General features: G+C 43.9%; 1 protein-coding gene across 2 annotated transcripts; it reads right to left on the reverse strand.

Annotated features, from left to right (window-relative positions):
- Positions 1–513: 513 nt before the first annotated feature.
- GOLGA7 (golgin A7) lies at positions 514–21475 on the reverse strand. 2 transcript variants are annotated; one of them, XM_061592877.1, is made up of 6 exons: positions 21362–21475; positions 18467–18599; positions 12242–12394; positions 9806–9907; positions 7930–7993; positions 514–1798 (listed from the first exon to the last, which is right to left on the reverse strand). In XM_061592877.1, the coding sequence occupies exons 2-5, from the start codon at positions 18575–18577 to the stop codon at positions 7946–7948; spliced, it is 414 nt and encodes a 137-aa protein (XP_061448861.1). In that variant the 5' UTR covers positions 18578–18599; positions 21362–21475; the 3' UTR covers positions 514–1798; positions 7930–7945. The 2 variants fall into 2 exon arrangements, with proteins under 2 accessions (XP_061448861.1, XP_061448859.1); XM_061592875.1 differs by lacking the exon at positions 21362–21475 and adding an exon at positions 19749–19785.
- Between the last annotated feature and the right edge of the window lie 626 nt (positions 21476–22101).

Below are 22101 nucleotides of genomic sequence, written 5' to 3' on the forward strand. Positions count from 1 at the left end.
CTCGTTCTAGTTTTATCTGCATCCTACTCCCTGATGAGCTGTACAAGGGACAGTGCTGAAACTCAGGAAGAAGAAGCTGGCAGGCAATGCTGCCCCTTGGACCATTTATTTATTTCATTTCTACCCCACTGTTCTTTTCATGCTAGAAACCCAAGGTATCTTACATACGGTTCCCAGGCGGTCTCCCTTCCAGGCACAGACTTCCAGCTCTACAATATCCTTTTTTGAGGCAAGGCGACCAGTACTGAACACAGTATTCCAAATGTGGCTGCATCATAGGTTGATATAACACCACAATATTGGCAGTTTGTTGTGCGTAAGAGCAGCACTATAACTTCTGTGGTGTGCAATAATCTCCAGATTAAAGATCCCCTAAAACTGTCTCTGCATGACCACGTTAACATTCTAGCTCATGTACACATGTAAACAGGGACATGGGCTAGCCTAACAAAGGACGTCTTCAGTTCCCCGCAAATGTTTTTGTTTTACTTTTGAGGAACAAAAAAGCCTGTATTCAGATCAGTGACAAAATTTATTTAAGAAAAAAAAAGTTACTAATCCATTTATTTCTCAAAACTGATTGTAACGGGTGCAAAAGGCAAAACACTGTTACAGATTAGAAAAACCAGGTGTTTTATACACTTAAATATTGAACAGACTTCTAGAGACAAGGATAAAGAAACCAGCAAGGAATAGGTATTAAGGATAATCCACCTGAAGACCCTGATTCACTATTAGCCTCTCCTGAATCACTCAGAAAGTCAAATATTCTGTCTGTCTGGTAAGTGGTCTTCTTTGGCAGACCCCTGAATCCAGGGGCCTGGGAGGCGATGGCGCTTGCCAAGCAGCTGAGCGACTCTTACCAGCTGCTCCTCAAGGGCCCACTTGGATGAAAGAGAAAAGACACTCCATGCATAAGGAGGACTGAAGTCTTCTATTTGTTTTTGCAAGCATCGCTGGAGGAATGTTAAATGCAAGTGGAAATACTACAGACTGCAGAATTGCGGACTTTGTGCGAGACAAAATGCTGTCCTAACGCCATTTCTAGTCAAGTTACCAGCTTGCCCTAAAATCTTTTAGAACTTCTAACAAAATCGAGAAAGCTATTTATTACCTAGCTGACATATTTAACACCTAAAATAAGGGGTGGAGAGCAGGGGGTGGTTACATTTATGGTACAGCATACATCTTGGCTGCCGCACTTCCTGATGTCGAATGAAACAAGCCATTTACCGCCTCCTCTCTTGAAAGATGCAGCAAAAGCAGCAGGCTTCATGTCTCAAAGATCATGCCAGCTCTTGGCCACGTATTAAAAACAGGAAGCCCTTTTTGCATTCTTCTTGTTGTTACCGCTAAAGGAGTCTTCAACTCAAGGTGCTATTTGTTTCAAGTCTCTTCTTGACAAGCAGAGAAATACCATGCTGCACTTCACAAGCGTGGGCCACAGTTTTTGGAAACTCAGCTGCCCAGGTGACACTGGCTGCTTTCTTTCTAGAAAAGCTGACAAAATCCCAGTGCTTGCAAAACTTGCTTGCTTGTCATCTGTCAGCTCTGGATTGGTCTTGTGCCAGCTGCTGTTTTTTACAGTTGTTCAATTTGTCCTTGGAAGCTAGCTAACTGGAGGACACCATTGGTTATGGCTTACCGTAACGACACAACACGGATGCTTTCCTGTTCACAGGATTTTGAGAAGCTAAGTCTTTGTGGTAGATGGCACCATCGAGTTGGCGGCAGCAGAAAGGAATGATGCTACGATAGAGGTGGAAGGGATACTTTTCTGGGACAAAGAAGTTGGACCCTAGGAAGCAAGAGAGTTGGGTTAACAGATTAAAAAACATACCTGAGGAACACGCAATAGATATTATCCAGTATACATTAGATAAAAGGATAGACAGAAATCCTCCCACACATTTTCTTTGCACATTAGCAGAAATAGCCATGTGTAAGAATTATTTTAAATTTGGCACTTTTTTTATTGGCAAATTAAAGGGGTGGCTATGGGATGTCCCATGGCCCCAGAAATAGCCAATTTGTACATGGGATCCTTTGAAAAAGATATTGCTGCAGCCTCCAGTCCTTTCTCTGAACAGCTTGTATGTTGGTGGAGATTCATAGATGATGCATTTCTAATTTGGAGGGGAGCAGCTGAACATCTGTGCAACTTTTTTGAATGGATAAATTAATTTTCTGGATTTGTTAATTAGGAAACAAGGCGATCATTTGTGTACTTCTATATACAGGAAACCCACAGATAGAAACACCTATCTAAGGTTTGACAGCTCTCACCGCAAACCACTAAGACAGAACTTACCGTACAGTCAATTTCTAAGGATTAAAAGTAATCGTTCTTCTGAAAAGGATTTTATACAGCAATCCCAGATTTTGAAAAAACATCTATCCGAGAGGGGTTATCCAAAGAATATAGTAGAGGATAACTTTAGGAAAGTTTCCCTTAAAAAATGCACAGACCTTCTGCAACCCACATTTAAAACAGCTTCTGATAGTTTAAATTGCAATTTGACCTTTAATCATGTTACTAATAGATTACAAAGTAGCATTTTTTTATTTATTTTATTTATTTATTAAATTTATTAGTCGCCCATCTGGCTGGTTGTCCAGCCACTCTGGGCAACGTACAAGATAAAAAACAATACATTAAAACGTTAAAATTTAAAACCATAACAGTAAAAACCTAACCCACCCCAAAAGCCTGCCTGAAGAGCCAGGTCTTAAAAGGCATTGGCATGTTATACGTCATATTCCTGGCTGTCATGAGAAACCAATGATTTCCTTCAAAAGAACTATGAACTTGAGATATATTTTGAACAGAAGTGAATTTAGGGACAACAATCACCCAAATTTTAACTCCATGTTGGGCACAAATGCACCTAAGAGTCACCATCCCTGTAGACATTGTGCCTATTGAAGGTTTACGTGCAAGATGACAGAGTTTGTTAATCCTGTCAGTCATTAAAAAACCACTTTGAATCAATTTTTCACGTGTAACACTGCCAATGTCATTTATGCAATTCAGTGCAGTTGCCAGAAATTTTATAAAGGTCAAACGTCAAGAAACGTAGAGGGGAACATATTAGTGACATCAAAAACAAGAGATTTGGGGCTCTCTTGGTGGAGTATTTCACATGCCATCATCCCTTTGCTGACTTTCAATTTGGGGTGTCAGAAAAAATAAGTGTGAACAAAAGCCACGTTTTATGAAGGAGAGAAATAGCTTGGATTTTGGAACTAAACATGCTGACTCCTAGTGGTCTCCATGAGGGGTTAGAGTTTCTTCCTCTCTTGTGAATCTCATAAAATATTGATAATCCCTTTCACATATTATTTTGCCTCAGTTGTATGTAATTCCCGGTTACATCTGCATTCAGGCACCTGGGTTTGTGTATACTGTATATGAGCATGCTCAGTGAATTCTTCTTCATGGCCATTATTTTGAGCAGATTTGCTAGAGAAGAATATTTTAGACCAATTCATGCGAGTACAAAAATATTTTTTTCACAGATTAAAAATGGAAATGGACTGCCTTCAAGTCGATCCTGACTTATGGCTACCCTATAAATAGGGATTTCATGGTAAGCGGTATTCAGAGTGGGTTTACCATTGCTTCCCTCTGAGGCTAGTCCTCCCCAGCTGGCTAGGGCCTGCTCAGCTTGCCACAGCTGCACAAGCCAGCCCTTTCATTGTCTGCAACTGCCAGCTGGGGGGGCCACTGGGCTGCTGGGGACTATGCAGCTTGCCCATGGCTGCACAGGTGGCAGGGCACATAACCCCTGAGCCACTTATTGTGAGGGTGTCTTTTAGCTGGCCCTTGACACGCAGGAGCCACGAGCAGGGATTTGATCTCAAAGACTCTGGACTCTCAGCCAGGCTCTCCTCCCCACTGTGCTTAATTATGTATATATGGTTTTGTGCTGTGTGAAATTCTTGTACACTAATGTTGTGTGTTCTTATGATTTTGTCTACAGCCCCATACCTATTACTGAGTGGCTGAAATGCATTGGGCTTTTGTTATAATAAATAATATTTCTTCAAGCATTTTAGGGTTCCCTCCCCTTTTTCCTTTCTTTTGCTTTTGGATGCTTGCCCCATTCTGCTGTTGCATTTTTGGATCAGGCCTTCTGGTCACAAGCGATTCCCTGACACTGCTTTATATTAAGAAGTGGCAAAGATTCTCTTAAGCTCTCTCACTAAGCCAACAAGATCTCTCATCACATGAGGTTTGCCAACACAGAACTGGCCCCCGCTCCATTCTCCACTCCTTGTCTTAACACCATCTGATCATAGTTGTTGTTGGCTTTATTACAGAGGTTGACTGTTTGGGATTCTTCTACCACCTGGATAAATGGCTAAATTACAACATGGCCCCTCACCAAGATTAGATTCTTTTGCCATTCCTGTCTCCACGTGGCAGTGGCAGAAAGAAAAAGACAATGAGTTGACTGTTCAGCAGATGCCCAGGGCTGAACCTATTAACTGCTACCCCAGCAGCAGCCAATTCAACAAATCGCAGCAAGGGAAGCAGAGCCACTTTCGGCTGTGCAGAGGCCCCAGCATCTTTCGGCTCCTCCTCTCTCTTCCCATTCCAACTGGCCCTTGTAAGAACTTTGTAAGTAGAGTAGCGCCTGCCCTTTTTGTGTGTGCACCATCTGAGGGCAGGGATTGTCGTCTTATTAGTAGAATTTATTACCCACCCTTTACCCAAAGGTCCCAGGGCAGGTTATAGCAATTTTACAACACGTAATTAAAAACTGTTAAAAAACACATCACAGAAAATAGGATGGGTCCTAAAAATATACATCTCAGGTGTCAAAGGCCAGGGTAAAGAGATGCGTCTTCTGCATTCACCAGAAGTTGTACAATGAAGTTGCCAGACACACCTTGGTGGGGAGGGAGTTCCAAAGCTTTGGGGCTGTCACAGAGAATGCCCTCCCCTGGGCACCCCCTCCAAACTTCTGAGGTACTACCAAAAGGCCTCCCTCTCCTGATCTCAACACTGGAGAGGGTCTGTAGGAAAGGAGGTGGCCTTTGTAAGCCACTCTGGGAACCCTTTTCAATGGAACGGTGGAGTAAAAATGCTTCTAACAAAGAAACAAGAAATCATTTCAAAGCGCCAGCTCTGTATCATTCTGATGAACATCAGGTACTCAAACTCCCCTTTCCCACGCCCACCATCCACTGGAAGTGCTTGATGGACTGCATCATGAGGCAAGGATGGAGGTCCTTCGGCATCCTTGCTGTGCTGCTCAAGAGCCGTACGCCACTCTGGACAGGAAGCAAACTTCAGGTGGCTGGAACAGGAAAGCGACTGAAGACAACAGCGGAAACCAGAGGAACTACAAAGCTGCTCTCTCACCTCCAAACTTATTGGAAAGCTTCATACCAGCATGCGAAGCAAAATACATTTGCAATTCCTAAAGCTATCCTGAAGTTCAGTATCAGTCCACATGCCTCCATTTTAGAAATTTCTCAGTGGTTTGAACACCAATGGCATAGGCGCTTTGTGCATGTAATTGCTCACAGTCCCTACAAAACATTCTGGATAGCACTAGCAACTGACAAATGAATCATATCTACTGGATGGTGCCAAACAGATGTGGCCACAGAAGGGGTAGGGAGAGAGAGTGTATTTCACCCACAGAAAACAAGAGCCTAACATGCTAGTGTTAAGGGATTGGCTGGACCTTTTTAACTTGACTAGCTGGACCACTCTTAAGCTTACCAGAAACAGACATGCTGCAGCCAAAGGCTGTCACAGGACAACATTTTCCTCCAGGGAAGCCAAAAGCAGATTGGTCAGAACCTGCTTTTACAACAAGAGCAGCAGCAGCAACCTCAAGTAGGACTTCACAGCTGGCGCTTCTAAAGGAGCCTGCCTGTGTTAATCATTTAAATGGTGACTTCTGGTTAAACTCCAGACTTGGAAAACTGACAATCCTTATGTTTTACATTAGGCATTTTGCTTTGATTTATATTTATGGGGACAATTACTTGCAATTTCAAATAACTACTACCATCAAATTGACTCCACACTACACTCCTTTGGAGAGAGGATAAAAGACCTAGAATGTCACTTTCTAAAACAAAAGCTACCTACACGAGGTTGATTTCATGTCCCAAATTGGGCTACCATCCCATGTTTGTTTCCCAAGCACCGAGGATGCACTGTGAACAACCTAAGGCAAAACCCGCTCATGGGTGGAGCTGCTTTTGAGTATTTTAAAAAGAGGGTGCCTCCCTTTGATCAGTGTAGGAACGAAAGCTAAACAGAGGACACTGGCTAATCAACTAAAATCTGACCCTACCACTTTAAATCACCAATGTGGCAATAAAGATTGAAGGTTGTTCTTTTCAATGCATGTTTGATTGACAAAGGCATTTTCACTGGCAGTTACTGAACTCACATGATTTGTCCACTATCTTTCATGGATTTACTAACAAGTTTCATGTTACCTACTCACCAACAATGGTCCTACAATCGGATTAAGTATCTCTTAACATCTTTGTTTAGACAGGATGAGCGTTCCACATCTACAGTATGTAAATTGGTTTGTTTTTTAGACGCATTATCCATTTTCTCCAAAACAATAATCCCCCCTGCACTAGCAGGTAATGGAGAACGAGGCATCTGATTTGGATCCAGCGGAGTATGGATTACACAGTCAGGGCACACCATTCTCCCAATGCAGTGGGAAAAGGCTCTTATTGCTCAATTTCAGACTTGAATTAATACAGAAAAACAATCTACTGCTAATTCATTGGTCCCTCTCTGAGCTGGTCTAACTACTTCTGCTAATCCTAATCCCTGGTTGGCAGCAGCAGTGCTCAACAGAGCAGTGCAGCGAGGAGGTCCCAGCCAGGTGCACTGCAATCACATGATGGCAGTGGGGGCCACCCCTCAAACGCCTTATTTTTGCGGATTTTCACTGGCAGAGATCCTGCTGGTGGCAGCTTCTGACCACCCACTGTGTGGGCAGGTGTGTTCCTCCCCAGCAGGACTGCTTCACCACCAGCAGAGCTCTTCCGCCAGTGGAAGCTCACAGGGCAGGGTGGAAGGACACCTCTGCTCTCTCCAGACCCCTTCCAACATGGGGGAATCGGGGGGTTGGATTCCTCTGCCACTCTGCTTGTGGGAGATGTGGAGAGTTAGGGGCTACTCTGACATTATATATCTTGTGGTGCTGTAAGGCAATGTGGGTTTTGGCAAGGTGTCAAAAAGGGACTCCACCTCACACTACACAGCCTATATTTCCATTTCTGGCCTCATGGGCTCAAAATAAGATGCTTGGAAGCTTCACTCTCCATCCAAAACTGATGGAATTGGCATCCTGAAAATGAGCAACACACACACAAAGAAATACCTTAACACAAAGGGCAACACTTTCCGGAATACTTTGACTGCAACAGCACTACTTTCAAACCAGCAACTGTTGTGGTCTGAGAACTGCACTCCTTGCTCTGCTGACACAACATTTTACCTTTCTGCCCCATCCTCCCAAGCCTGTTTCCTCTTTTTCAATGAGAAAGGAAGGAAGAAAATACAAAGACAGGTGCAAAAAAGAAATGAAAAGAAAAAAGACGGAATATTCTATAATTCCAATAATTACACAGAAGAATCCTACTTCTTCGTTTGCTGTTAGAATGGTACCCTGGAGTTTAACATTACTTTAAAATTGGAATTTCACCAGGGTTCTACTTAGGGCCATGTGAAACAACCATAGTCCAATAATAGAGGTTCCCCCCCCCCCATGAACTTTAAAGAAATGCTACCCGTGCACAGCATCTCCTAGAAAAGCCCAACCCTTGACATGGTGGTTGGATAAACAATTTCTTTGACAGGGGAAAAATAAACTTGTTTTGTGTGGCTCTGCAGAGAAGTAGATCACAGATGCCACATCTACAGTCAACCCTTACCTTGGACATCAGGGTCTTATCTCCTGCTGCTCACACCTCTGTCTTCATAAATGGTAATTTCAATCTGCACAGTAGGACCGTTAAGAAAATAGGCTGCAGAAGAGGCATGCAGGTAAAAACATCCAGACTGCAGAGTATTGCATCTTATGCCACACCCCTACTTGGGGGTTTCAATTCTTGCTGTCCATGGGCTGTTTCAAAAGTGATACTATTAAGCATAAACCAGCCCCTTCCCCCATTCATCTAGTTATTATTAAATTTATATCCCACCCTTCATCCCAAGCAGAGGTTGGTGCGGTAACAATAAGTGATAAAACACCAAAAAAATAATAATCTAAAAACATCTGGAATTGGTTGCCAGTCAGTTTCTGGGCCAGTTCAAGGTGCTCATGTTAGCCCTAAATGACTTAGGTCCCAAATAACTGAAAGACTGCCTCCTTCCCTGCAGACCCTCTCTGGTGTTGAGATCAGCAGAGGGAGCCCTTTTGGTAGTTCCGCCACCTTCAGAAGTTCGGGGTGGTAGTGGCCTAGGAGAGGGTGGCAGGCCCTAAGCTTTGGAACTCCCTCCCCACCAAGGTGCATCTGGCAACTTTATTGTAAAACTTCCAGTGAATACTGAAGATGCACCTCTTTACCCTGGTCTTCAACACCTGAGATATATATTTTAAGACCCACCCTATTTTCTGTGATATTGTTTAGGTTGTTTTTAGCTGTTTTTAATTATGTATTTTAAAACTCTTGTAACCCATCCTGGGACCTTTGGGTGAGGGCAGATAATAATTTCTAATTCTAATAATAAATAATAAATAACGCCAACACAGATGCAGACTGGAAAAAGGGCTCTACTTAAAAGGCTTGTTGAAAGAGGAAGGTCTTCAGTAGGCACCAAAAGGACAACAGAGATTATGCCTGGCTGACATTTAAGGGGAGAGATTTCCAAAACGAAGGTGCCTCAACCCTGAAGACCCTCCTGGAGGAGGGAGCAAAATGGATGTCAGCAGGTCGCCCCTTACAGACAAAGGCAGCTGGAAGGTGCTTGACTGCACTCCTCATGAGAGCCCAATTTTGCACTTGCGCTCATCAGAAGCAAATCTCCAGAAGGGGATGAGCCTGGCTTGTTCTTTCTGCTACAGCTAATAAGCTACACTAGAAAAGGAAGTTTGCCTACCTCCAAAGATCCCCAACTTAACCCTTCTGAACAAGAGCTTCACATGTGAAAGTGTGAACTAGTCCCCATGCAGGAAGCCACAAAGAAGACCTTCCCCACTAACATGCCTGCTTGCTTACAGAACTTTAATCCTGCAGCTGCAATTCTGGAGGAAATGAACCAAAAGATATATCTCTCCTTCTTGGAGCAGTTTGCCTAGCCAGCAGTGATGGAAAGGTTCCATTTGCTAGTCTCAGCCAAACTCCTACCATGCTGAAACTCAATGGAAGTAGCAATCATCATGTACGAAGGCATTCCACACGAGAAATATACTACATTTATACCCTACCTTTCCTCCAAGGAGCTCAAGGCTATACACACATGGTTCTCTTCTCCTCTCCCTGCCCAACCCCACAATAACCGCATTAAGCAGGCTATGGTGAGAGAGTATGACTGGTCCAAGGTTACCTAGTGAGCCTTGTGGCTGAGTGGGGATTTGAACCTGGGTGTCCCAAGCCCAGGTCCAACACCATTTGTAGACAGTTGAGGGGGTGTACTATACCACAAAGGCTAAAACAATAGCCCCACAAATGATTTGGGAAAAACTCCATCATCTGTTTTAATGACTACAGACTGTTTTAATGGTCACAAAGGCACAAAGAGGTGGAGATTTGCCAGATGCCTCAGAGGGCAGAGCACAAAAGGTCTGGAAGCCACAGAAAAGGATACAACTCTTAGCCCTCTCTCAATGGGATCAGTAAGGAGGACGCCCTGCGGGGCATAGATCTTCTCATTCTGTTCCTGAATGTACTTGGCAATTTTCTTCAGAACCTGGAGAAAAGAACAGACAGCACAATTCTGTAGCATTTGCATCCATTCCACTTTGAAAAACAAAATCATTTCTGTAACACTTTTAAGATGTAAAGTGCTTTAGAATCCCTTGTGGCAGTCATACTATTTTGTCCCATTTTGCAATTCAGAAAGAGAAGGTGGAAGGCAGCAGAGGAGGCATTTGTTTGGTGAGACTTATGGTCAAGGAAGGCCCTTTCCAGAGCCCCAGCATTAATGGATGATTCCACAGATTGGGGGGGGGGAGATTACCAAAATAATGAAAGTGAAGTGCTTTGAATGCTAGGGAAAACACTACATAAATATGAGGCTGTCTGTTTTGATTCAGGACATTTGCAGAGGCCCTTCCTGCAAATGTCTATACCATTTGATGTGAGAAGAAAGCCCCTTGGTGCTGGATCCTCATTCCCTCATGCCTGCCCCCCAGGAATTTTGCCTTGCACCAACTATTGATTGATTGCATTTATATACTGCCTCATAGCCGAAGCTCATCTTTCCAGTGCCAGAGACAACATTTTTTTATTTCCCCAAGCTTTTAACTTTTAATCTGTGGTGGAACTGTTTCAATTGCTGTCTTTATCCTGCTGTTTAGTTAATGTATTTTTAAAATACTGTTATATACTACTGTTTTCTAGTTGATTTAGGGCATAATTCAACTTGTGCTTGCACTGGGCTGGGGGGGGAGTTGGATGTGGCAGACCAGTGGCTGAGCTGGCATGTTCCTGGCTCCGCCAGGCTCTGCCAGCGGAAGCCCCCCATCACAGCAGTGCAGCAGCATCACCGGGGGTTCACCAGGGATGGCCAGCCTGGCAAATGGAGAGCTGGTGGAACCTGGTGGTAGCCCCAAAAACAGGGTATTCTGGGGGTGTGGTGGGGGAAGAGCCACGGGGTGAACTTATGCGACATCCAAGTCCCCCTCGGAGCACTCCTGCGGGTCCCAATCTCCATGAGAATTTGGCTGGCTAACACGCCTGTGCAATAAAAATATTCCCATGGCAGCCTATGGGGACTGCTTACTCCCTAGTAGGCCTGTTCATGGAAGCTGGCTCTTCCCTGCCAGCCCCATGTGCAGCTCCTGATGGAGCAGACGCTCAGCCGAGCTGGTGGCTCCTGAACGCAGAGTGGAAGCCACGGAGCTTTCCACTGGCTCCTCTTCTGCCTGCCACCTCTCTCATCAGCTCCCCGTCATTTGGATTGCACTGCCCCATATGGAAGTGTTTTTACACTGAAGAGGTTGTGTGTTAATTTATAGACAACACTCACAAACATTAAATATCGTTTTGACTTACAAACCCACCTGCTAACTTCTCTGCAGCTATTTAAGAAACCCCATCAATGCCATAAAAAAGGTAAGAAGTTGAACAGCGTGACCCAACTAAGCAGTTTTGATGAAATACATCAACTGCTTCAACGCACATTTACTGCCAACATCAGTGGAAAAAAATCTGAAAGAGTGCTATTTACAGGAGTGTAGGCCAAGGTTATCCAGATAATAAGAACCAACTGCCCACAATATTTATCACTCTTCTGAAGTATTTGTAAAGGGCTCTATTCATCTACAGAAGAAAGGCATTAAACTCAAGTGTGGTCTTTGGAAAATGTGCTTTCATTCCAAGTTAAAAACAGCAGGCTTTGAAAGCCAGCCTAGTCATCTACATTGGTTACGTCTAAATACTTTGTGCCCTTTCTTGAAAACCCATGCATTATAAATGCATTGTGAGAAACCTCAAAAAGTAAGTAGCAAAGGGACCAGCACCAAACCCAGTTTAGATAAAATCAGAAACAGAAGCACATTGGTGGTGAGAAACTGACTCTGGAAAAACTAAAGAAGGATGTCATGCCGGCTTATGAGAAAACACAAAGAACCCCTTTTATTTCTGAACCATTTCACAGACAGACATTTGGAAAGCTTTTATGAAGTCCGGAAAGTGATGGGTGAAAAAATTTCCATCCATCCATTTATGAAACCCATTCTGAAAATTCAGCATGGACCAGAAAAACCAGCTGGCAAGTGGAGGGAACTCCTGATGACACCAAATTCTTTCCTGGGTTAAAGACAGGTGCACATCCTTAGCTATTATTAGAAAGCTAGAATGGAAGATGAAGTTCATTCTTTGGCATGCAATGGCAGCAGGCAGCCCAAACTGATTCAGAACACAGCAAGGGTATCTTTAAAGGTGCCACTGGACTCTCCCGTTGTCTTCGCAGCAAAAGACCAACAAGACTATTCTTGTGGAATTTCTTCCTGCCATTGACAACTCCATTTTGCATGCATTGGGTCCTTGCTTTTCCAGAAGCCAGGGAAACCCAACGTACCTTTTCATAATGCGTCTCCATGCACAGGAATATAGTGTAGGCAGTCAAGCAGGCCAGACACCCTTCGAGGTAAGACTGGCTCCCAAGCTTCTCTGCTTCTGCATAAAGATTGTTTAGAGTTCGCACTGTTTCTTCAAACTGCTGCCTATTGACCTGAAAAAGGCATCACATTTAGCAGTGAAGGCATCCAGCTCATATGTCAATTAGCAACGCATATCTAGCTTCCTGTGGAGTGATAGATTGAGCCACTTACTCTCCTTGGCTGAGAGGAAGGGGCAAGCTTTGTTTCTAGAGCTGAATGTTTTCCAGTGGAGACATGAGCTTTTACTGAGGCCCAAATTATAAGATTTTCTTTTTTAAAAAAAGTACTTGAATGCAGAAGGCTACCTGGCTTAGAAAAGCATCTCCAGGTACTTTTTATTTTTACAAAGCTATTTTTGATGCAAACCAATTAACAAAATTAGATTATCAGCTGCCATCAACAGACCACCCTTGTATTTTTGTGGAGTTGTTGATCAAAAAGGTCAAGTGGGGAAATTGTGTTTGCATTTGTGTCTCCCGCCCTTGTATCTAATAAGGGAAGCTGTCCCCTTGAGGTTTGCCAAGCAACAGCTGGCCAGCAGCCCAATGGTCAGCACACAAAGATACAAGTGGGCTCCACAAAGCACCGCATCCAAACGGCACACTGAGGCCTGACCAACATGACCGAGGGCCATGATCTCACTGTGGCAGACAGTGGTTTCATTATTCTTTCAGCCATTAAAGGCTGACAGCACTATTACTGGGCCTAAGCAGCTCTTTCCTTTTGTTTCAGTTCTGAGCTAGTACCATACGGTGCTTAGTTGCAGGAAACCCCGGCTCAGACTGCAATCCCATGCACACTCACTTGCGGGTATGCCTCCTCCCCAAACTCAAATAAACCTCCAAGGAAATAGGCATATGATTCAGCTGTCAAATCCCCACTCAGTTATGAATGTCTTCGGGTGCCCTTGGACAAGGTGCTCCTGCAGCTTTACCTTCCTCTGAGGATTCTTGCAAGTTTAAAAATGCTGTTCTAAACTTTTTGAAGGGAAGGCAGCGTACATGTAATAAGGCTGAGAGTTAGGAGCCCCTGTTCTAGCTTTGCCTAAGATAATTGAACCTGGTGCCCTTGGGATGTCACTATTCTGTAACATTCTATGCCCACCCACACCCAGTTTTTCAAGATAAGGATAATACTAGTCTAGAGTACTGTGAAAAAATCAAAGAGATCATGTACGCAAGATTTCAAATGCTTGAGATGCACTGCAGAAATACTAATATAAACATATGAAGGAATGCACATCTGACTCTAATTCCACATTGAACATTGTTTTGTTGTGATGTGCCTTCAAGTCGATTACAACTTATGGTGACCCTATGAATCAGTGACCTCCAACAGCATGAACATTCTTAGCATCAGCTTAAAAAAGTTTAGGGGAAATAATGTATATAGTTTTAAGAGCATTTCTAACCCTTTAAGTCCAGCATACAGTAGCTGTTTTCAAAGTTTCTACTTCCAGGGCATCCTTTCTATGGAAAGCAGATCAATCTTTGTGCACTGCAGTGTGTTCTGGGGCAGGTTCCAGGGGGCACTCTGTTCACCACCCAAAAGCGATAATCAGTCTCACAAAAGTACAGTAAAACAGTGAGATACCACTCAACATACGATTAAAACAAGATAGCACAATGCACTGCAATGTCATATCTTTTTCAATCATCTTCATCATCTTTTAACACTAATCACAGAACAAACAGGATTCCACCCATTTATAATTTAACTCCCCCTTCACAGTATTAACAGTCCCCTACTATCTGACATTCTTCATCAACCTTTTTGATTATGATAAATCATGCTGGCAGTCAATCACAGCTACTTCCAATATGATCTATGGGCTTGGTCTGTAAGCAAACGAACAAACTCCTACTCAGTCCCTTTTGTCCCCCAAACACTTTCCTGTAAGATTCTGTCTAGGGCAACCATATAGATTGTGCTGCAACTCTGCATTCCAGGGTTTCCACTGGGGGTTCTTCACACAGACCCCAGCACTCCTCCAGGGGAATCTGTCTGAACTGTCCTAACATAACTGCAGAGGGGAAACAATTCAATCTTGCCAAGGTGATTACTCTTCAGCATTCTGCATATGTACATCTTGAATAGATGTTTTTGTTAATAATCTGTCAATAATTCATAAAAATCTAATGTCACGATGTGCTACCTCACATCCAAAGTTTTATTTTCTCCTGCATTAACAATAACAAAAGTCATACAAAAATTGTGTTATTGCTATCGGCTTAACGACCAATTGAACCCAGTCATCATCTGGAAAACTAATTAATGGTAACACTGGAAGTTTCTGGCTATTTCCATAGACTAACTTCATCCCAATAAGCTATCATTCTTCTATTTACTAAAGATGGCCACTTTGATGGCTCAAATAAGGAGCTTATCGTCATGGATCAAGATCATTCAGAGCAGTGAGGGAAAGCTTCTCCTCCACTGTACCCGTCCCCTGAGAGTTCACCAGATCCCTAAGCCAGAGTCCATCTCAGAGAACCATTTTTTCTTGGTGTCCCCGCTCCCTGTGGTCTAGCAAGGACATGTGCATTTTTCAATGTTGAAAACATCAGATCAGTTTCATTCCCATGAACACTTTCCTATAAAATTAACCTTAAGCTAGAAGTCTTTTGAGAGCCAGTGTGGTGTAGTGGTTAGAGTGTTGAGAGGCCATGGTTCAAATCCCCCACATAGCCATGAAGCTCACTGGGTCACCTTGGGCCAGTCCCTGCCTCTCAGCCTCAGAGGAAGGCAATGGTAAACCCCTGTGAAACCGCTTACCATGAAAACCCTTATCCATAGGGTCGCCATAAATCGGGATCGACTTGAAGACAGTCCCCAACAACAAAAGGTCTTTTAGACAATTCTCCCAATTAGCTGCAGATCCAAAAGCAGACTCTGAACCAACATCCAGAATACAAGCAGATCCAGTATGAAGCCAAGGTGCAACACTGCAGTTGCTTTAGTCACACTTTGTAACCAAGTGGAACTCCCACACAGAAAACGTGACAACAGAACTACTCAACGGTTTTTAATTGCCTCGGCCTGAGTGCTGAGCAGGATCTACAAGTTCAGCAAAACTTATACACAGGAACTGACGAGCACCAACTGCTATTTATTGCTGAAAGATACTCAAGATCTTGGTTTTTCATTTCACATCCCAAGCTTATTTCTGTACTAGAAGCTTATAGTCAATAAAAGTTTGCTATCTTCAGTAATCGTTAACACAAGGCAGGCATACCGGCACATTTTTCTTTAGTGAAGAAATAAGTGACTGGCAGCCAGGGTCCAAGATAGCACTTATTTTCCTTTCTCACATACGTCAGACACTTCCTCCCATGCTAAGCCATAGTGAAAGGCCTTTTTAATACCTTCCTTCCCCAGTGGCGCCAACAGAAATAATTTTCAAGATAGCTCCTAATGCCCTATAACTACTCACTCACATTCACTGAGGTTTTGTACAAATGCCAGTCATTGAGCAGCATTAAGGGATAAGGCCAGTACAAGACTTGTCAATTTCTTTACGTTTACTACACTATTATTTATTATTACTACATTTCAGGACACAATCCTTCCAAAGTGGCATACAAGAAACATTACATTTTTTAAAAATCGCAACAGAAAATAAAAAGCCATCAGGATCCTCGCCACAGGAAAGTTAATGGCAGATTACCCTGCGAAGGAGGGGAAGGGACAATGCAGCTAGGAAAGGCCTGAGATAGATATTTGCCTGCCTCTCCCTCTCTCTCTCCCCCTCTTTCCTGAAATGCTGCCCACAGTTATTAGGCAAGTAGGTTCAATGGAAGCAAACCTGGGCACAGCCAGCAATGGCAACCCTGTTGCCATCACTTAATTTAAAATCTGGCCTCTGTTTGCCAGCCAGGACTGCAGAGAACAAATAAGGATAGAAAGATGGATTGCCACTCCACCAAGGCCAGACACAACAGATACCTAGACTCAGCACTCAAATCAGCAGGTCCAATTTATCCCGCTTTAAAAAGTATTGGAAGTTTCTAGTTAATTGGTGTGTAAAAATATTCCCATGCTCCAAAACAGGAATGAGAGCTCTTTTTGAGAATCCAAAAGGAAAGTTTAATCTTTAGATAAAATAGCCTTTGGATTGCCTTCAAGTCAATCCTGATTTATGGTGACCCTATGAATAGGGATTTCATGGTAAGCGGTATTCAGAAAGGGTTTCCCATTGCCTCCCTCTGAGGCGAGTCCTCCCCAGCTGGCTAGGGCCTGCGCAGCTTGCCACAGCTGCACAAGCCAGCCCCTTCCTTGTCCGCAACTGTCAGCTGGGGGGCAACTGGGCTCCTTGAAACTCTGCAGCTTGCCCACGGCTGCACAGGTGACAGGGCACGTAACCTCTGAGCCACTCACTGTGGGGGTGATCGACCTATAGCTGGCCTTTTATACCCAGGAGACACGAGCAGGGATTTGAACTCACAGACTCTGGACTCCCACCTGTGCTATACCAGCTCTCTCCTCTCCACTGTGCTATACCAGCTGTCCAAAATAGCCTTTACTAGCTCTCAATGTTGCTACTGTTTCTCTGCTATATTTCTGTTGCATTTTTAAATAAGCCTGTATTGGTTGTTTTTAGTAACTGCATGTGCCTTTTTACAAAAAAATTAGGAAACTCAAATCTGTAAAATGAATTTATTACCTAAACTGGAATCACTAGCCATTACTGAGGAAAAGTCACTATTTCTATCAACTGTGGACATGTGAGACATAGGATATACATCATTAGAGGTACATGAAAGAGCCCCAATACCTTGAAAAACAAATTCAGTTTCTTTTTTTAAAAAAAACATTGGCATTTATTTCAGACTATTGCTACTTTAACAGTAAGAGTAAAGGACAGCTTAAAGGGAAAATGATTTTCAACCAAAAAAACACAAATAACTAGCTTTAACTGAATGCCACCTAGGGGTTCCTCCAATATCAAATCTGGAACAAAAGGAGGGAGCCAGTGGATCTCTACAATCCACAAGTTCTTCTAGAATCCCCCATCTATGCTTATTAGTCCCACAGAGTGAGGGGGGAAATTCTAATCTGATTAAAAGTTCAGTTGACCACCACACCTATCTGTTAGGTCAGGGGTGGGGAGCTTGTAGTCTAGCAAGAGCTGGAGGACCACAACTCCAATCATCCCTGACCATTGGCCTTGCTGGCTTGGACTAACTGGAGGTGGGAGTCCAACAGCACCTGGCAGGCCACAGGTTTCCTACCCATCTTTAGATCTTGCAGCCCTTTCAGAAATGGACTCAGGTTTCCCATTGGCTAATTGGATTGCCCACATATGGTCCCCTGACCTTTGCATAGATACATGCTACTACAGGCCTCTCGCTGGTGTGCACATTATGAACGGAAATGGGAAACTGCTACTCTGGTTTGGAGAACCTTTGGATCTCCAGACATTGCTGAACTACAACTCTCATCATACCTGGCCATTGGCCATGCTTGCTGGGACTGATAGGAGTTGTAGTTCAGCAACATCTGGAGGTCTAAAGATTTCCAATGCCTGTGCTAGACAGTCCCTGCAGTAAATGGACTTTCTGTAGAGTAAAGTTATAGTGACAGTTGCTTGTCCTCTTGGTTTTAACCATGCGTAATGCCTTTGGGTAGCCAGGCTGAATAGCAGAAAGTGTGCTTTATTAGACAAACAAACAAACAGCCACCTGTAAAACTACAAAATTGGAGACTACAAGAGCAAATTTAGCTCTGTAGAAGAGCTTACAGTTTGTCCACCCCAGCTGGTGGCATTTTCTTACAAACTGGATACAGCACAGAAATCAGTGGCATCCCTGGAAGTATGACCAACAGTTCTAACAAGCTGCTCAAGACCCTTAAGAGCAAATCAGATAAATCTATAGTCAGTAGTCTCCAGAGGAAGAGGACATGACGCCTTGCAGTCAGAAGGTATCCCCACTCTGCTATTGCATGTGCCCTCAATGGCACTTCACCAGATTAAACCATTACTTACAAATAAATAAATCACAACGTTTAAACAAAACATTCCATTTTTCTTCTACATTCCCATTCAGGAAGCAGACTTCAGCAGTTCACCACAGTTACTTTTGACTCAGCAATCCCCTCATTTCATCAGAGTGCAAGGCAAGATTAAAGCATTGAGGCCGTACCCGATTCTCCAGCTCCTGAGGGAACTTGGTCTGGAACTGGCACTTGGTGCCACTGCTGTAGTCCCGCTGGACAAAGACCTTGCTGGCAACCGGTGGCTGCTGTGGCCTCATCTCGCAGCTTGGACTGGCCAGTCTAGAGGTGGGAGGAAAGAGAACATGTACAGGGCTGCTGAGGCAACTCCTCAGCAAGGCAGGCACGTACTTTCCTACTACAGCCTTTCAACCCTCATCAGTGCCACACCAGATCCATTATTTGCTCTCTTCATGACACTCCTAATCTTTGCTCCATCTCAAATTTCAACTGCTCTTCCATTTCAAGCTGCCATCCAGGGGTGCTGACTTTGAGTTTTGTATCATGTGTTTATACCACAGGAGCACTCATACATCTGACCAACACACTACTTCTATACACAGGGCAACTATTATGACAACTAAATACACCCATGTGCTTGTCATGCATACCAGAGGTGCTAATCCCGTTGTTTAAAAAAGGATGACTATTTGACCTTGCTAAAATGATTGCAACTTTAAACAGTCACAATAATTATATTTGTGCAGATTGCTTTTTGCAATCTTATCTTGAATACACCCAAGGACAAACCTTTAGACCTTACTAAGAGCTGTGTCCCCAATCCAAGATCTTTTTGCCTTAAAACAGTACCTGTGCCACAGGCTCTGTCTGCAACTCAAATGACACCCAGCCCACTGCCCTCGTTTCAAACTAGGAGGGCCGCCCATCAGACCCTTGCTGTCGATTTCAAAGAGCTTTTCCCTCTCTAAAGTCCTATGATCTCTCTCTGAGCTTTCAAAAATGTTCACCTGGCTTTGCATTTTATAGCACTGTCCCACTATTTCAAACAGTATTGCCATCATATTTTAATATTTTAGTTTAAGTGTCCCCTCGAGTACTCTTGTGGAAAGGAGGATCACTTCTCTCTTTTGTAATCACAACATCCTCTCTCCCCACCCCCTTCAAATTGCTTCTCCTCACAACCTAACTACTAGGTAGTGGCTACGAGAGCAAACAAATCAGCAAGTTTTAAAGATTGATTTATTATGATGTTCATAATATTGAAAAGTTGTTTTTGCTTGCTGTTATATTTGTTGTTATGTTACTGTTATTATTTTTTGTTGTTAGGAAATTGTTTTTGAGATGTATTTCTGTTCACCTTGTTGTAAGCCGCCTTGAGCACAATTTTTTGTGGAAAGGCGGCATACAAATAAAATGATGAATGAATAAATGAATGAAGTCCCCAGAACATATCTCTCCTATGCTGCAAACCTGGTCAGATGGCTTGGTCAGCTGACCAGTCACATTCCCAGCCTCAGGCTCCTCTCTTCTGCAACTCAAGGATAGTGATGTTAAGCTACCTTACAAGGGTATTGTAAAGATTACAGAAAGATTATTATACCAATAAAATAATTTAAGCAAAGCACTTCAAACAAGAAGTGCTTCTTAAAGCAGCCTTCCCCAACCTGGTGACCTTCAGATGTTTTGGACTTCCATTTGCACCAGCCCTAGCCAGCACAGTTGCTAGCCGGGGCCAATGAGAACCGCAGTCCAAATTATCAGGAGGGAGTTAGGTTTACGGTTTCTCTAAAGCACCAAACAAATGCCTAACCTTGTTACCACCTCACACTCCCTATTCATACTGTCACCCAGTTTCAAACTGCTTCCATCACTCCACATCAAACTGGAATCCCCACAGCCCACAAAAAACAGCTGTAATGTAAAGCAGGGTGGCCAGCCGTCAGCAATCTATTTTAGTTTTCTACTAGAAAGGCCCACCGACTGAAACAAGCGCGAAAAAGTGGATCTGGGACACATCAACATCCTCTGAACACAGGCTCAATCCAGGAATTTGCTTTCGATATTAGTAATGAGCTCACAGTCCTTTCATACAAAAATTCAAGGCTGTATCCAAGTTCTATTCAAAGTGTACCTACTGGGAAAAAAATACCCAAGTTAGTCAAGCCCATCAATTTCTATGGGCCTACTCTGAGTAGGGCTAACACTGGATGCAATCCTCAGTCTTTGTTTGCCCCCCTCCTCAAAAAAACAAAACTTTGTTTCAGCAGTCTAAATTTAGTTGGAGCAAGGAGAAGCCTTTTGTTGTTGCTATTGTTAAACAAGATCAAGTCAGAAATTCTGGTTGATGCACTCCAGATCCATCAGTATGTCTTAATCGATATTCAGCCCACTCTGTTGTAAGGAATAAGAGATGCATATTAGGCACCCTGTGGCACAAATCTCACCCCTGCCATGAGTTCACATGTGCTTTTTTGTTGTTATGTGCCTTCAAATCGATTTCAACTTATGGCAACTCTATGAATCAGTGACCTCCAATAGCATCTGTCGTGAACCACCCTGTTCAGATCTTGCAAGTTCAGGTCTGTGGCTTCCTTGATGGAATCAATCCATCTCTTGTTTGGTCTTCCTCTATTCCCTTCTGTTTTTCCCAGCATTATCATCTTTTCTAGTGAATCACATCTTCTCATTATGTCCAAAGTACGATAACTACATACCCAAGCATTATAGTTCTGTTTGTTTATCTTTCGCCAGATTTATCCTGCCTTTACTCCAGGAAACTGAGGGCAGCATATACGCTTTAGCTCCCTCTTCATCTTTTAGCCCTTACAACAATCCTGCGAGGTAGGCCAGGCTGCGAAGGAGGCAGCGATTGCTCAAGGGTCACCCAGGGAGCTTTGCGGCTGAATTGGCGGGGGGGACACCTCACGTTAAGCTACTTTCAGAGGAGCGCCCCATCCCCGGATCAAACCGCACCCTCCTTATAACGCAGCTCAAAAGGCCCCCCTCCTCCATCCTGCCCTGCCCTCCCCCACTGTAACGGCCACCGTCCCCGCAGTCCTCCATCTCCCCCCCTCTCCCCTTACGGGCAGAGCCGGAGCCCCTCCGCCACGGCCGTCTCAGCCTCTTCCTCCACTTCCAGCTTCTGTCGCGCCAACTCCACGCCCTCACTCACGACTGCCGTAAAACCAACCAACCAGCTCTATCTCGTCGTGACGGGGAAAGCCCTTAAGAGGCCGTGGGGGGTTGGCTGCGCCGTAGAGATACGAAGGTGTAGAGGGAACCATCCCGTAGCGAAGTCGCGCTGTTTCCTGGTTCGCGTTTTTAAGGCGTTTTTGAACGTGCCAGGGGTGGGAGCCTCTCCAGACGGGCATCTTCTATACAGGTTTACTTGGGAGTAAGTCCCCTTGAACTTAATTGCGCTTACTACTTTCTGTTCTTTCTTTTTATTGTTTTTAAGTAATGTATTGCAATAGTGTAGTGGCAAATTTAGGAGTGCAGGGTCCCTCCCTGATAGTCACAGCCATGCACCCACCTTTTTGTGCTGGGTTGAGAATGAGAACCTTCCCAAGGCCTTCTCCCACAACAACAGACATCCCTAGGAGCCAAGCAACATGAAAGGGGAGAGTGTTACCCACTGAGAAGAGTCTTCTCAGTGGCTGACTCGCATCTTTTCACTCTGATTGGCTCCAATCTGTAGGACAGGACAAGGAAGCATGCTAGAAGACTCTCGTCAGTGACTAACACACTCCCCTTTCATGCTGATTGGCTCATAGGATGCTGGAAACATAGGGACCCTGCTGGGACCCTGCTACCAAAGAGATAA

This window comes from Rhineura floridana, chromosome 12, assembly GCF_030035675.1.
Source record: "Rhineura floridana isolate rRhiFlo1 chromosome 12, rRhiFlo1.hap2, whole genome shotgun sequence".
NCBI lineage: Eukaryota > Metazoa > Chordata > Lepidosauria > Squamata > Rhineuridae > Rhineura > Rhineura floridana.